The 14,505-nt window shown below is 43.3% G+C and overlaps 1 protein-coding gene across 6 annotated transcripts in view; it reads left to right on the top strand.

Moving 5' to 3' along the window:
• Nucleotides 1-14,505, top strand: part of LARGE1 (LARGE xylosyl- and glucuronyltransferase 1) — a 374,291-nt gene that overhangs the window by 324,430 nt on the left and 35,356 nt on the right. For all 6 annotated transcript variants that reach the window (XM_075123486.1, XM_075123481.1, XM_048832612.2 and 3 more), the window contains 2 exons: nt 4,133-4,296; nt 10,281-10,559. In XM_075123486.1, the coding sequence (XP_074979587.1) occupies nt 4,133-4,296; nt 10,281-10,559 (443 nt within the window). The remainder of the gene's footprint in view (nt 1-4,132; nt 4,297-10,280; nt 10,560-14,505) is intronic.

Genomic DNA, 14,505 nt, shown 5'->3' with positions numbered 1-14,505 from the left:
CCAAACACCCTTCCCCTAACCCCTGCTCTCCCCCTTTTCTGAGCCCCCGCTCACTTCAGCTCCCTTCCATCGCTCGCTCTCTCCCACTCTCATTCACTTTCACCGGGCTGGGGCAGAGGGTTGGGGTGTGGGACAATGTGTGGGCTGGGAGGTGGGGCTGAGGGGTTTGGAGTGTGGTGTGGGCTCTGGGCTGAGCCTGGGGCAGGGGGTTGGGGTGTGAGAGGGCGTCAGGTTCTGGGAGGGAATTTGGGGTGTGGGAGGGGCACAGGACTGGGACAGAGGGTTGGGGTTCAGGAGGGGACACAGGTACGGGCTCTGGGAGGGAGTTTGGAAGCAGGAGGGGGTTCCGACCTGGGGCAGGGGGTTTGGGGTGTGGGCTCTGAGAGGGAGTTTGGGTGCAGGGGACTGCTGGGGCAGAAGGTTGGGATGCAGGAGGAGGTTCAGGGTGCAGGCTCGGGCCAGGCAGCACTTACCTCAGATGGCTCCCAAAAGTGGCAGCATGTCCGGCAGCAGCTCCTAGGATCACAGGCCACCAGGCGGCTCTGCACACTGCCCCTGCCTGCAAGCACCGCCCCCACAGCTCTCATTGGCTGAGGTTCCCCATTCCCAACCAATGGGATCTCAGCGCAGGAGTAGCGCACAGACACCCCCTGGCTGTGCTACTCCTAGGAGCCGCTGCCAAACATGCCGGCCACTTCCAGGAGCGGCATGGAGCCAGGGCAGGTAGGGAGCCTGCCTTACCCTGCTGCACCGCCGGACTTCTGGCATCCTAAAATCTCCTGGATTGGCTTCAATAGCCCCAGGAGATTAAGCTTGATTCCAGGAGACTCCCAGTCAAACCGGGAGGGTTGGCAACCCTAGGTGTCTAAAATACCTTGGAGGATCTGGGCCAGAATTCTGGCAAATGCAGAAAATAAAAAGACCGAACAACAGAATTTTTTCCCCCGTCTAATATTTTTCTGCTGCATAGTCCTTGGTTCTGCTTGTAACACTAGTAGGTACAAAATGTGATTTTCAACTTGACAACAGTGTCTCCTTAATACTTGTTTTAATTCATTAACTTTTAACACACTGTAGTTATTAGCTATTTGTTGTAAAGTGCCAATAGTCTGGACTTCCAGAAAAGAGAACACCCAGTAGATAAATACGTGGAGATTTCACTTCCCAAACTTCCTTTTTTCAGCTTTTGTCACTGGCAGTTGCCAAAGAAGATGTGTGTTTCTGCTGGAATATCACCAAGCCACCTTCAAGGGGCTGGTTTTCTTTGCTTAGTTACTTGGCTTTGGAAGATGTCTGCGGAGTTGCGGTGTGGCTAGTGCCAGTTGTAGCAATTTTATTTTAAAAACGAAACATGTCACTTGAAATAGGTTGGATAAGACAGGACAGGAATCTGATTGGCTAACAAGCTTTCTGAACATGTCCCACAGGTAACTTTTACTGACTTTGCACTCAGTAGGTGGAGGTAGGTGCTTGGCCTTTTTGCCTCATAATGGGCCTGATCCTGTACGGTGCTGAGCATTCTGGCTGCACTCCAGTGAAGAAATTATTCATGTGCTTAACTGTAAGCATGTGAGAGTCCCACTGACTTCAATGGGATGAGTCACATTCTTAAAATTAAGTTTGTGTGCAAGTGTTTTGCTGAATCAAGGCCAGAGGTCTCGGCAAGTTACAGGTTTGAGCCCAATATGTGGGGCATTTCTATACATCAGGTCATATATTATTGCTTTCCTGGTCATATGTTACCCTGTGATTACAGCATATATGCAGACTTCTTACAGATTCTAAGTACTAATAACATGAGCGGTCAAATTATGGCTACCACTGTGTGAATGACCTAGAGGGGAGGAAAGGATGCAAGCAGTCCCTTTGATTCCCTCCTCTAGGGTCCCAAAGCTGGAGGCAGCCAATTTTGGCGATTAGCATTGTGGAGTACAAAAGAGAGCATCTGAGACTGTCGGCATTGCTAACTGGCTCAGAGGAGCCATATCTGGGCAGAGCAGAAACGAGGACATGTCTACACCCTGTGCTCTGGGAAGTGCAGGAGGAAGAGCAAGCTACCTTGCCTATAGGTGTAGCAGGTTCTGCTACTCACTGCACTCCCCACCAGCACCCGTGGTGGTTTTATGACTTTCACAGTCAGAGCACTGGGACACATAAACTGCTGTCTCTCCCACGGTGCTCAACAGAGCCCCCAGCTGTAATTTAGCTCAAAATGTGATTCTGTAACTCAGAATTAAATCTTTATGTCCTTTTAGTTTGGAACCCTGAAGAAATCGGATGAGTGCCTAGTTAATAGCTGCTGTGCAATTACAAACTTATAGCCTGGTCATTTGTAAAATAAAGCAAAATCCCAAGGTATCTACAGGAAATGCCCTGTAACTATTTCTTTTAACCATGTAAACTTCAGGCTGATCTAATAAGGGAATATTAATGTCTTTTTGCTAGGGAGGAAAAGAAAAACAAATGAAGATATTCCATCTAGTCACTCTGCCAATTTTGTTTTTTAGGGGAGAGCCTATGCTGCACGGTGTTTTGTAAAGCAGGAACAATAAAACGACAACAAAACATTAAGGAATTTCTCATTTATTTTGAGGCAGAAGTGACCTAGACTTCCAAGGCAGTTTTGCCTGAGTAAAGACTGCACAATTGGGACTATAGTGAAGGACTTAAGTAGGCCCTGATCCAAAGCCCAGTGGAATGAAAGGGAATCTTTTCACTGATTTCAGTGGGTCTTCGATCAGGCTGCAAAGGCAGTTTATTCAGGAGAAGACTGAAGAGTGATATGTGAAAAGGTACCACTAATTATTCCATCAGGCAGCAGAGGGAAACATGCAGCTCTGTGATTCATCACTGATGTCAACAATTTATGTTTACATCTCTGAAAACAGCGCATTTGCTGCTGCCGCAGAGTCAGCACAGGCGACCTCTCACATTTAAAAATCTGCTCCGTGAAAATAATGAAGCTTTTAAATATATTCTTAACTGGCCAGAAAGAACAATTTTCTTTTTTTAAATAAATGCTGGTAAGCCATTCATCACTAGAGCATATCCATTTTAAGGTGACTTACACTTTGGGCTAATTTGTATAGAAAAATCCTATAAGATGTAATAAAGAATGATAGCCTTGCTTAGGTTTTTTAGATCATTCTATGTAATTTATTAGAGAATCATATCACTTTTATAAAAAGACAGTCATTCTTTATTAAGTTCTCGAGTTCTTAAGAGTAATTCCCATAGAACCCTACTTAATTTCTATGGGACCCTAAAGGTTTCATCCTTATTAAATTCCATAGGACTCTTCCAGAAAGGCTAACTGCTTGGATTTGTCTTTTTAAATGAATGCTATTTAAATATTCAGTCCACTTGTTTGTTTTTTAAAGAATTTGATACAGGAGTAGAATTGGGCTGGATCATGGTGGCTTGGCATACTTTTCTGTTCCAGAATCTGAGCTTCTTTCTCTCTCTCTTTTTTTTTTTTCCCCATTTTAAGCCTCCATTTTAAAAAATGACTACTGATTTGGGTGTTTTTGTTTTTGGGTGCCATCTTAACCTTAAAAGGGCCTGATTTTTATAAAGTGCTGAGCATCCAACTTCTGAAAATCAGGCTCCTTTAAAGTATTTCAGGTCGGGTGCCCCAAATCACTCGTCCCATTTCAAAATGTAGGCCTACATGTCTCACCATTGTAGTTGCAAAGAAAATCTTCACATTGTGAATCTAATGTAGTTCAGGGCAGTAATGTCTGCCTGAGTCTACAGACAGTCTGAAACATTAGCTCTGAGAGAGAAGTGAACTGCCTTATTCATCTCATCAGAGTGATGACTCTGAAACCTAATGATAATTTAAATGCCAGTGTTGTTGGCTGTTTCACTGCTGGTTAAAGAATCCAAAAGGGCAAGGGACAATCATACTGTAAAGTTCTGCCCAATCTATTGTAAGTCCCTTTTTTTGGCACCTTGTTCTATGACTCAAATGGGTGAGGCTTGGGAGAATACCACTACTTCCCCGCCCCCAACCATATTCAAGCTGTGATTCAGTTGTGCCAAGACTGGGCCACCCAGAACTCATTATTCTCCATGCTTTGCAATAGGAAATATGGAGTACAGCACCTTTATGCCTGATGTTTGTTTACAGCTTCAGAAGCAGTTGTCCGAGCTGGATGAGGATGACCTGTGCTACGAATTTCGTCGGGAGCGCTTCACCGTCCATCGCACTCATTTGTATTTTCTACATTATGAGTATGAGCCTGCCTCAGACAACACTGATGTAACTCTGGTGGCTCAGCTCTCAATGGACAGGTAAGGAAAGCTCTTTTGTTCTATAAGGAAATCAGAAACAGTGAATATCTCCTACAAACTCCAAGAAGCTTCCCAGAATTTCAGCAGTTCCATGCATTAGAGAGAGGAGTATGACATTTTAATTGTGAAAATAGGGGACTTGCACTCTTGAATGAAGAAGTAGGTGTTGTACAAGTATCCACTGTTTATCTATGCCAGGAACTGAGGTGCATTGGCAGAGCTGCATGAGAAGCTGAGGTTTGGAATAGCAGAGGTTACTACCACTCAGGACTGTGGAGCATGGTTCATTTGTTGTGATTTATAACAACCTATAAAAATTAGGAGACCTGTGTCCTGGATGTTGACACAGTACAAGAGCTGGTCAAAATGTTCAGCATAAAAAAATGTCTCATTTGCACGTGCATTTTCTCGACACTAACATTTTCCTGTGGAAAATGTCAACTTCAATCTTTTTTTTTTTAATTTTCTCATCAGGAGAATTGATACAAAATATTGTTTCTAGTTGACATTTAGAGGTGGAACATTTTTTCAATTTGAAATGTCAGTTTGAAACAAAAAAAAAGTTATTTCAACATCTCGGATTATTTCATTTCTTAAAAAATATTAAAGTTTTCATTTTAACATTGATGATTTGAAACTTTTCGGAATTTATCATTCTGCTCAATTTTACAAAAGTTCAGTTTTCTATTCTGAAGTGAAAACTAATTTTCTGAGGGATGAAAATTCCATCTGCTGACCAGCCAGTACACAGTACTTGTCTTGTCTAATTCCAGCAATTGCAATTAGTGGTCCACTTTCAGAAACTTAAAAATTAGTATTAAAAACAACAACAAAGCCCACCCCAAAATCAACCACCTAAGTCAGTCTCCATTTTCCTGCAGTTTTTAGTCTGAATCTGCAGCCATGCCTCACTCTGGCTGCTCTCAGAATGTGTTACAAGAGGGGGAAAGCACCACTTTAATATGAACAGGCAACTGATGCTGCAGTAAGTGGCTTCAAGGTTAAACTCATGGTATGATGGGATAACATGATTTTGGCAATTAATTGATATTTAAATATTCATGGTAAATAGGCCCAACGACCTGTGATGGGATGTTAGATGGGGTGGGATCTGAGTTACTACAGAGAATTCTTTCCTAGGTATCTGGCTGGTGAATCTTGCCCATATGCTTAGGGTTCAGCTGATCGCCATATTTGGGGTCGGGAAGGAATTTTCCTCCAGGGCAGATTGGAAGAGGCCCTGGGGGGTTTTCGCCCCCCTCTGTAGCATGGGGCATGAGTCACTTGCTGGAGGATTCTCTGCACCTTGAAGTCTTTAAACCATGATTTGAGGACTTCAATAGCTCAGACATAGGTGAGAGGTTTATCGCAGGAATGGGTGGGTGAGATTTTGTGGCCTGCGTTGTGCAGGAGGTCAGACTAGATGATCATAACGGTCCCTTCGGACCTTAATATCTATGAATCTATGAAGTGGAGCACATATAGAACACAACATGACACGTGCACGACACCTCTTTAGCTCTAGCAGAAGGTCAGCACTATTCCAGGGAGGACCAAAGGAATTCAGATTGACAAAACATTTTCAGAATACTATAAAAATAAATACCGTCTAATGAAAGTGGCACCATTTAGCCACCTCCTCAGCACTATATTCTGCACATTCAGCGATGATTTGCCAGCTTCACCAGAGCTTCATGTATTGATTTTTAATTTAAGAAACATTTCTTAAGTATTTGCAAACCTTTGAGTAAAAAAAACAGTCTCTGAGTGAATGCCATAATAAATTAGTAAAGCTGGTATGTGTGTGGTTTCCCTCCAGAATTTAATTCAAAAGAACGAGCTGCAGCTCTGTGCCATTTCACTGGCAATGATGCAAAGTCTGATCATCTGTTCTGGATCCTCACAGGGACACACATTTTACTGATAGACAGAGCTGCAGTTTTATTCAGAAAGAACACCCCTTCCAATGCAGTGCAGGAAAACTCCTTCCATGCTTCATTGGTGTGTTGTTATTATTTATTGATTTGGGTTGAAAATACTCTCTTTCAGCTAAAATCAATAAATAATATCTTACCACCAAAGAAGCATTTAGCTGTTTTATTTTTCCCTCATGTCTTTCAGTTGCTACCTTTTTTATCTTCTTTAGCTGCTTTTATTAAGCTCCTCTGTAGCAGTTATAGAGATTTGTGAACAGTGTCTCAGAAAGAGATAGACATGTACATAAATGATATGCTGCATAGTATATACCTCCATTATTCCTTCAAACTATTGTAAGAAGAAAAGGAAACCCAATTCAGCCGCTATCAGTGTCTCCAGATCTAGTCCCGCTGGGGCTAAGACTGACATGATTGCAGTGATAGGTTTATGGATGTTTGTCTTGCAGGCCGGGGGGAAGGAGAAGGGGAGCAGAGGTACATTTTAGAAGTCCAAAATAGATGCCCACAGAAGGAGGCACATTCATTGGTGTTTGTTACTTGTTATATGTTGTCTTTCAGACTGATGTGTTCAGACTGATGCAGATTGCTTAACTGCACCACTAGCTATGAAGGCGTTATTCAGGAGTATACCTTGGCTAGACTGCCTTTCTAAAGCAATGTCTGTCCTTAGCATTCAGCTGTCAGAAGTAGTTGTTACAGTGCAAGCTTGAAGTGTGGACAAAGAAAGCCACAGTTGACACCAGTTGAGTGTATTGAAACTGGAATAAGAGGGAGTCAAGTGGCAAAAGAATTCCTAAGGGGGAAGCTGATCACAAAGAAACAATCAAACAAACAAAAAAGATTTACAGCAAAATCCTCTTGACTGGGCATAGACCTTGTTGGAAACAAACATGTACCAACTGATCATCTTGATTTGTCAGAGACTATATTGTGCTGGGACATATTTACTTCATGAACTTCTTTAAAAGTGAGCATTGCACAGAGCAATTTTTTGAAAAACCAAAGAAGCTATATTTCTTGGTTTAGAAGCCATAATTTGTAGATTTTAAGGGCAGAAGGAACAATTATGATCATCTAGTCTGACCTCCTGCATAACACAGGTCATAGAATTTCACCCTGTGATTCCTACATCAAACCCAATAACTTGTGGTGGATCTGAGCATATCATTTAAAAAGACACTACAGAGCTGGAAGTATTACTCCTGGGGGAATCCTGCACCAAAAAAATAAAAATTCTGTGCCAAAAAGTAAAAAATTCTGGACACAATATTTTAAAATTCTGCAAAATTCTGCACACTTTATTTGTCAAAATAACACAATATAATCACATGAGTTTCAATTTATTTTGGTAATTTATTTCAAAATACCTGTCAGCAAGTATGGCTGTAACAATATAGACAACACAACATATTCAGAAAATGTTTTTGACAAATAGATTCCTTATTAGGCATATTAATACAGAACTTTGAGTAATAATTCATTAAAGCTGAAATACAGAAACTTATTTCCTGCACCCCTCAAAAGCAGTGCAAAGGCTTGGGGGAGCCAGAGATAATGGAGAAGCTGAGGGAGAGGGAAGTAATTGCTGAGAAGGAGGCTGGGAGTGAACCTGGAGGCTTGTTAGGTGTGGGTGGGATAAGTACGGAACAGGTTTTTTTTCTGGGGAAGGATTGTTAGGAAGTTGTGGAGCCTCCCCAGTGCAGTCCCTGGTGGACCCCTAGCCTTTCGCATTCAGCCAGGCATATCTGCACATGTCCCCATGTGTCCCTGCACTTTCACTCTCTCCTCTCCCCATGTGTCCCTGCACCCTCACTCTGCCAAACATAGCTGCCCTTGTCCCCATATGTCCCTGCATCGTCTCCCCCATCCCCATGTGGCCCTGCACCCCCATTTCCATTCAGTCCCTAGCTCAATGTTATCACCCAACTAGTTCATGGCCCCAGCCCTAGTCTGTCTCCCCACTAGCCCTCTGAATCCCAGTCTGGGTGACCCCCCCCTCCCCCCGGAGCCCCATGTGTCCCCCTCTGTCCATCCCCCCTCATATCTCATGCCTTCTCACATGGCCCCACAGGCAGGGTGCTGTGAGAAGGCAGCCTCTGCTCCCTCCCTCTCCACAGCTGGCTGCTCCGGCCTGTGAGCCAGCTGCCCTCTTCTCTGGCACCACATCAGCCCCTGGTGGGTGAAAGGTGTAATTGCAGAGTGACCCCCTCACAGCTTTTCTTTGCCTCCCCATCAGAACCAATTATTCTGCGGGGCCGGGAGGAATCTGTGGGGGACATTAATTTGGTGCTTGCTCAGTGATGTAGAATTCCCCCAGGAGTAGAAATATCCTGAAGTGAGCAAAAGTGTACAATGGGAAATGTATATTAACAAAAAACAGTTCCCTCCTAACTACTGTGCAGAGTTTGCAGACATCATCAGGCGTGCCGTTTAAATGAGTTATGTGTACCATGTATCCATTGCTTAGAGTCCTTGAAAGGCATTGCTCTGCATCTGTTCCCTGGCAATTTTCCCATTTAAGCAAGGGTGCCCTTTATCTGAGATCTGATTAATAGGATTTTGCTGATTGATTGGTTTCTACTGTGAAGCAAAAAAAAAAAGTATGCTTTTCTTTATTGCTTAGCTGCATTACAGGTTTTATTTATGATTCCTAAAATCAGTAGCCTAAAGCCTTTCACATACCTTTTAGATCTTTTTTATCGATCTCTGTTTCTAGTACAGCTGCATGTTGCACCCTGATAATAGCCTTTGTTTCAATAATAGATAAAAAGAAAATAATGCACCAGGTATAGACTAGTCAAGGTAATCTTTCATATCTAGGGAAAAAGCTTTATATTTCCTGGATGTCATCAGGATCACTCAAAGCTGGAAGAAAAAGCTATTAAATAAAAATCAGAATTTATATTTTGCTGGTATGAACACATCATTCCTTTCTGCTACAAAGCTTAGGGAGATCGTAGGAGTGGGAAATTATTTCCTTTGATTACTATGATGCAGAAAACTTTTCTTGTGTCTTGTCTGAATATTAATGGGGAAAAAATCTACTGATGTGGAGATTTGGAAGGTAGAGAAAACAATTGTACTCCATAGTCTATTCTTGCTGATTTTGAATGGAATACCTAGCTGTGCTATATAGCCTTGTTTCACTTAACATTAACTAAAGATGCTTTTTAACCAGAGCTTGCTATATTATTAGGCGTCACATCTTAATCTCTATAGGTCCCTCTAGAAACTGCCCGGAGTGTTTAGAGCATTTTGACCAGATAGGATTTAATTTAGTTCTGTGTATGGAATCTCTGTTTGGTGTTGTTGTCAATAATGTCATTACTGGTGTATGAGTTTTTAAAAAATATTATACATAAAATCTGTTTTTAAAAGTCAATGGCATAAGAGCTTGGAGAGAAATCATTAAAAATTCTACAAATTGATATTTCAAAGGCTATTTCTGTTTGAAATGTTTTCTGTTTACACTCCATGGTCCAACCCCCCCTCCCGCCACTCCACCTCCTCCACACACCCCACATGCCCCATCCACCCCATCCCATTTCTGTAGATGTGCCATCTTTGTGACATTGTCCTGACAGTATGTTTTCTTTTGGTCCGTAGGAATTTTCATAAAATGCAGTAATCACCGAATCCATCACATTGTATAACCTTCAAATATAATTCCCTAGCAAAACCTTTTAGGACCCTGCCCTTCCAGGGCCCTTGTAGTATTATAGCAGCCAAGTGCATTATGGGCTACTACATCTGTTCCCTTCCACCAGCTGCTTGAAAGGACCTACAAAACCTTACTAGTTGAGGTTACCTTGACTTCAGTGAAAGATGAGAGCACTCAGCACCACCTTGGATCATAAGGCCCCCACCTGTAAGTGAAACTACTCAGGCAGATCCCTGCACCTGCACAGAGCCCACTGACTTCAGTGGGACTTCACATAGGTACAGGAGTCCACCTGTGCAGGCCTTCATGCAGCATCATGGCCTATGGCAGGAAGAGTCCCAGAGATATCCGTTTCCCTTTTTTGATTCTTCCTCTTCTTCTTTCAGGCTCCAGATGCTTGAAGCTATCTGCAAACATTGGGAGGGTCCAATCAGCCTGGCACTCTATCTTTCTGATGCAGAGGCCCAACAATTCCTGCGCTACGCCCAGGGCTCGGAAGTCCTCATGAGCCGACGCAATGTTGGGTACCATATAGTGTACAAGGAGGGCCAGTTCTATCCTGTGAATCTCCTGCGGAATGTGGCCATGAAGCACATCAGCACACCATACATGTTCTTGTCTGACATTGACTTCTTGCCCATGTATGGACTCTACGAATACCTCAGGTAAATATAGGGTGAGGCTGTTCACGCACCCTTCCCCCACACACAGTGAAACAGTTGGGTCAGGCCCTAAGTGGAGCATAATAGCTTCGGATATTAGAAATGTGTGAACACCAAGCAGGGGAGAGGAATTATTTAGGGTGGCAGAAGAGGCTATAACTAGACATAATTGGATGAAGTGAAGAAAGGAGAAACTGAGACAAACAGTGAGCTGTATGAAACTGGGGAATAGTTCCAAGGGAAGTGGTGGAAGGCCCTCATTACTTGTCAATTTGAAAATTATATTGGACCAAGCACTAGTAAATGTGTAGTAGCTTCCTGTGTTAGCAGGGAGATGGGCTGGGTGACCTATTAGGTCTTTTCCATCTCTATTGTGTAGGGTTCTAGGATGTCTGTGACAGAGAAAACATGCAAAATGTTACTGAAATTGTTCTCCGCATGAGGTACTGTTAACCCAGCACTGTACCCTGGAAATGGGGGTATGATCCAAGCAGGTTTGATATGTGATTGCAAGACAAGAGCCTGTCAAGGCAGAATAATTAGTGTACTGAAATTGGAAGGGGTGACTTGAATGTGTATTGTATAGTAATGAATGTGAACACACTTGACTGAGTGAACTCTGGACCTCTGATCATTTAACACAGCCTCCTTTAATGGAGACTTTTTCCCTCTGCAAAGAGAGGCTGACACCAGAGCCAAGTGTGTGGGGCAAGGAGGACACCCTCTGGTCAGACAGAAGGATTTAAATTCCTTAATCCCTACTAGAAAAGGAGTACTAGTGGCACCTTAGAGACTAACCAATTTATTTGAGCATAAGCTTTCGTGAGCTACAGCTCACTTCACGATGCGTCCGATGAAGTGAGCTGTAGCTCACAAAAGCTTATGCTCAGATAAATTGGTTAGTCTCCAAGGTGCCACTAGTACTCCTTTTTTTTTTTTTTTTGCAAATACAGACTAACACAGCTGCTACTCTCAATCCCTATTAAATCTCATTTTTCCTTTGCTCTTCATCTCTCTCAAAAATTGGTAACATTTGATCAAAGTCATCCAACGAGGGTTCCAAATATGCAGACATTCAGTTTAATTGCACAGGCCCGGGCTCTTTGAATATAAAGAGAAATACACATTTCAGTGAATGGGATTGATGCAGGAAAGCGTTCGTCTCAAATTCACAGCTCATTCAGTTTTTTTCGTCTCACACAGACACACAATGAGGTGAGCTGTTTGGCTGTAGAAGATCCCTGCACCATTTGGCTGCAATCTGATTCCTACTTTTATCCCATTCACCTTGTAAATCTGTATATGGGTGTACATGCACCTAACTGCATTAAAACCAAGGGAGTTACACCCTCTGGTGTCAGCTCTCAGTTTATCCCCGTATTTCTCACCTATTTTAAGAATGTCTCCTTCTGCTCTTTTATGGTGCAAGAATTACAAAACAATTCTGTCCCTTCCCCCAGGATGACCCTCTCAGGACACGCAAAAGGATTATTATTATTAGCTCTTCTTTTCTTTGGTGCCTACATCTCATACGATACATGTCCCATGCTTTCTGTAGATTGACCTCCAGTTAGAGCTCTGAAAGAGGCCCCCATGGCTATGACATTGGCATGTGTTCCAGAGAAAGCACCTCATTCCTTCCCACTGCTCAGAGGTACAGTAACGGAAGGCAGCACTAAAAGGCAAGAAGAAAGGAGGAACAGGAGGATAATGTGGAGAAATATACTTGAGACGCTGAAGGATAGAAATCATTTTCAGAGTTTGAATTTGCTTCAGATGACTAAATGGAGAGCCCCACCTAGTGGTGCCATTAGGAAGTGAGAAGATTTCCACTGAAAGTTGCAGCTGGTGTGTGATGCTCCACAAATGTTCATGCAGCTCTCACACCAGTCAGACTCTGTGATTCCCTGTTGCTCAGGAAGGTCAGAATTGCTAATCTGACCTTCCTTGCTAATTGCTAATCTGGCCCTTTACAAAAGGGCATTTTGTGAAGGGCTTTTTGTTAAATAATGAGCAGTTTTAAGTAAAATAGCATAGCAAGCTGCCAGCCTGTTTTAAACAATGGTGACCCCCGTGTACTTCTTCACTGGAGTTCATAGTGGTACCTTCTGTGGGTAGTTGATTAGTAATATATATCTGAATGGCAGAAATCGTTCTTTAGGGCTGCCCATGCATGCATTCATTTCTGTCCCACCACGTACAGTAATAATAGGCTGACAGAAATAATGTATGATGCTTAAGGCCTGGCTCTTGTAAAGGGAAAGTCCCTCTGATAATACATTGATTTATCCATACTGTATATCTACAGTCTACCTGGTAAGAAGTATGGGATGAGGGAGATGTAATGATATAATGAATGTACGCTTTCAGAAACTCCCTGTGTCAATGGCTTGGCCCAAGATGGAGAAGGTCTGGCCATTATTCTAGATGTATGTTGCCAGCAGCTAGATTTGAGATTTTTCACAGCTGTTTATAGAAGATCACGTCAGTGCATTTGATCTCCATCAAAACTCTTTCCCGCCTCCCTTCATCTACTATAGAGTACGAGGAGAAAGACATGTAGAGTTCAGAGACTTCCAGTTTACAATACTAAGGTCACCTTTATAGTGTGTCCTGAGTAGAATTCTTTTGTCACCCGCAGCATTCAGTCATCTGTCACTCAGATCACCTCAGCATTGCCCCAAAGCCAAAGGCTCCTTTTTAGTAGCTGTGAGTACTATATTTGAATCATCGTAGAGGTTTTTTAGCATGAAATAATTAGACAGGTTCTCTCTCTAGAGCATCTACAGCTGCAGTGGCTAGTGCGAAGGTTCCCTCCTGGCTTACCTGTCTCAAATATACTCCTCACATCCACTGACACACTGGGAGTGTATATCCTCACTGTGTTCCTCTGGATTTATACCTGCCCCTCTCTAGCATGAAATGTGAAATATTTTTGGCCGCCTTGCACTGTGCATACACTGTGCTCAATGGGAGACAAACGTCACAAAGTAGCTGTTAGTTTTATTTGTCGGGTGTATTTGTTGGTTTTGCAGAGAGGAAGAATGATCTGATGGACTGAGCACAGGACAGGGAACTCTCGGGTTCCAACTTCAGCTCTGCCACTGACTTGTAAATTAGTCTTGGACAAGTCACTTTAGGCCTGGTCTGAGCCCCATTTGAGTCAGTGGAAAGACTCCCATTCAATTGAGGGGGTTTAGGATTAGGCTATTCACCTTTCTGTGAGAATGTCTACACTGCAATTGAAGGTGTGATTGTAACACAGGTAGACATACCCATGCTAGCTTTAATACAGTTAGTATGGCCCAAAATAGAAGTGAAGATGCAGCAGCACAGACCCCGGCATGGGTTAGCGATGTGGGTATGTACCCAGGGTTCTGGGTGGGTTTGAACAGTTTACACTGTAATCAAAACGTAAGTCTGGAAGGGACCACAACAGGTCATGTAGTCCTGTCCCCTGCACTGAGGCAGGACCAAGTACACCTAAATCATCCCTGACAGGTGTTTGTCTATCCTGTTCTTAAAAACCTCCAGTGATGGGGATGGGGACCAGGCGGGTGGTAGTGGTCGGGGACTCTCTCCTCAGGGGGACTGAGTCATCTATCTGCCTCCCCGACTGGGAAAACCGAGAAGTCTGCTGCTTGCCAGGAGCTAGGATTCATGATGTGACGAAGAGACTGCCGAGACTCATCAAGCCCTCAGATCGCTACCCCTTCCTGCTTCTCCACGTGGGCACCAATGATACTGCCAAGAATGACCTTGAGCGGATCACTGTGGACTACATGGCTCTGGGAAGAAGGATAAAGGAGTTTGAGGCGCAAGTGGTCTTCTCATCCATCCTCCCCGTGGAAGGAAAGGCCTAGGTAGAGACCGTCGAATCGTGGAAGTCAATGAATGGCTACGCAGGTGGTGTCGGAGAGAAGGCTTTGGATTCTTTGACTATGGGATG

Source organism: Caretta caretta, chromosome 1 (assembly GCF_965140235.1).
Source record: "Caretta caretta isolate rCarCar2 chromosome 1, rCarCar1.hap1, whole genome shotgun sequence".
Lineage (NCBI taxonomy): Eukaryota > Metazoa > Chordata > Testudines > Cheloniidae > Caretta > Caretta caretta.
The sequence above is the reverse complement of the archived record's forward strand: the minus strand, read 5'-3'. Positions and strand labels throughout refer to the sequence as shown.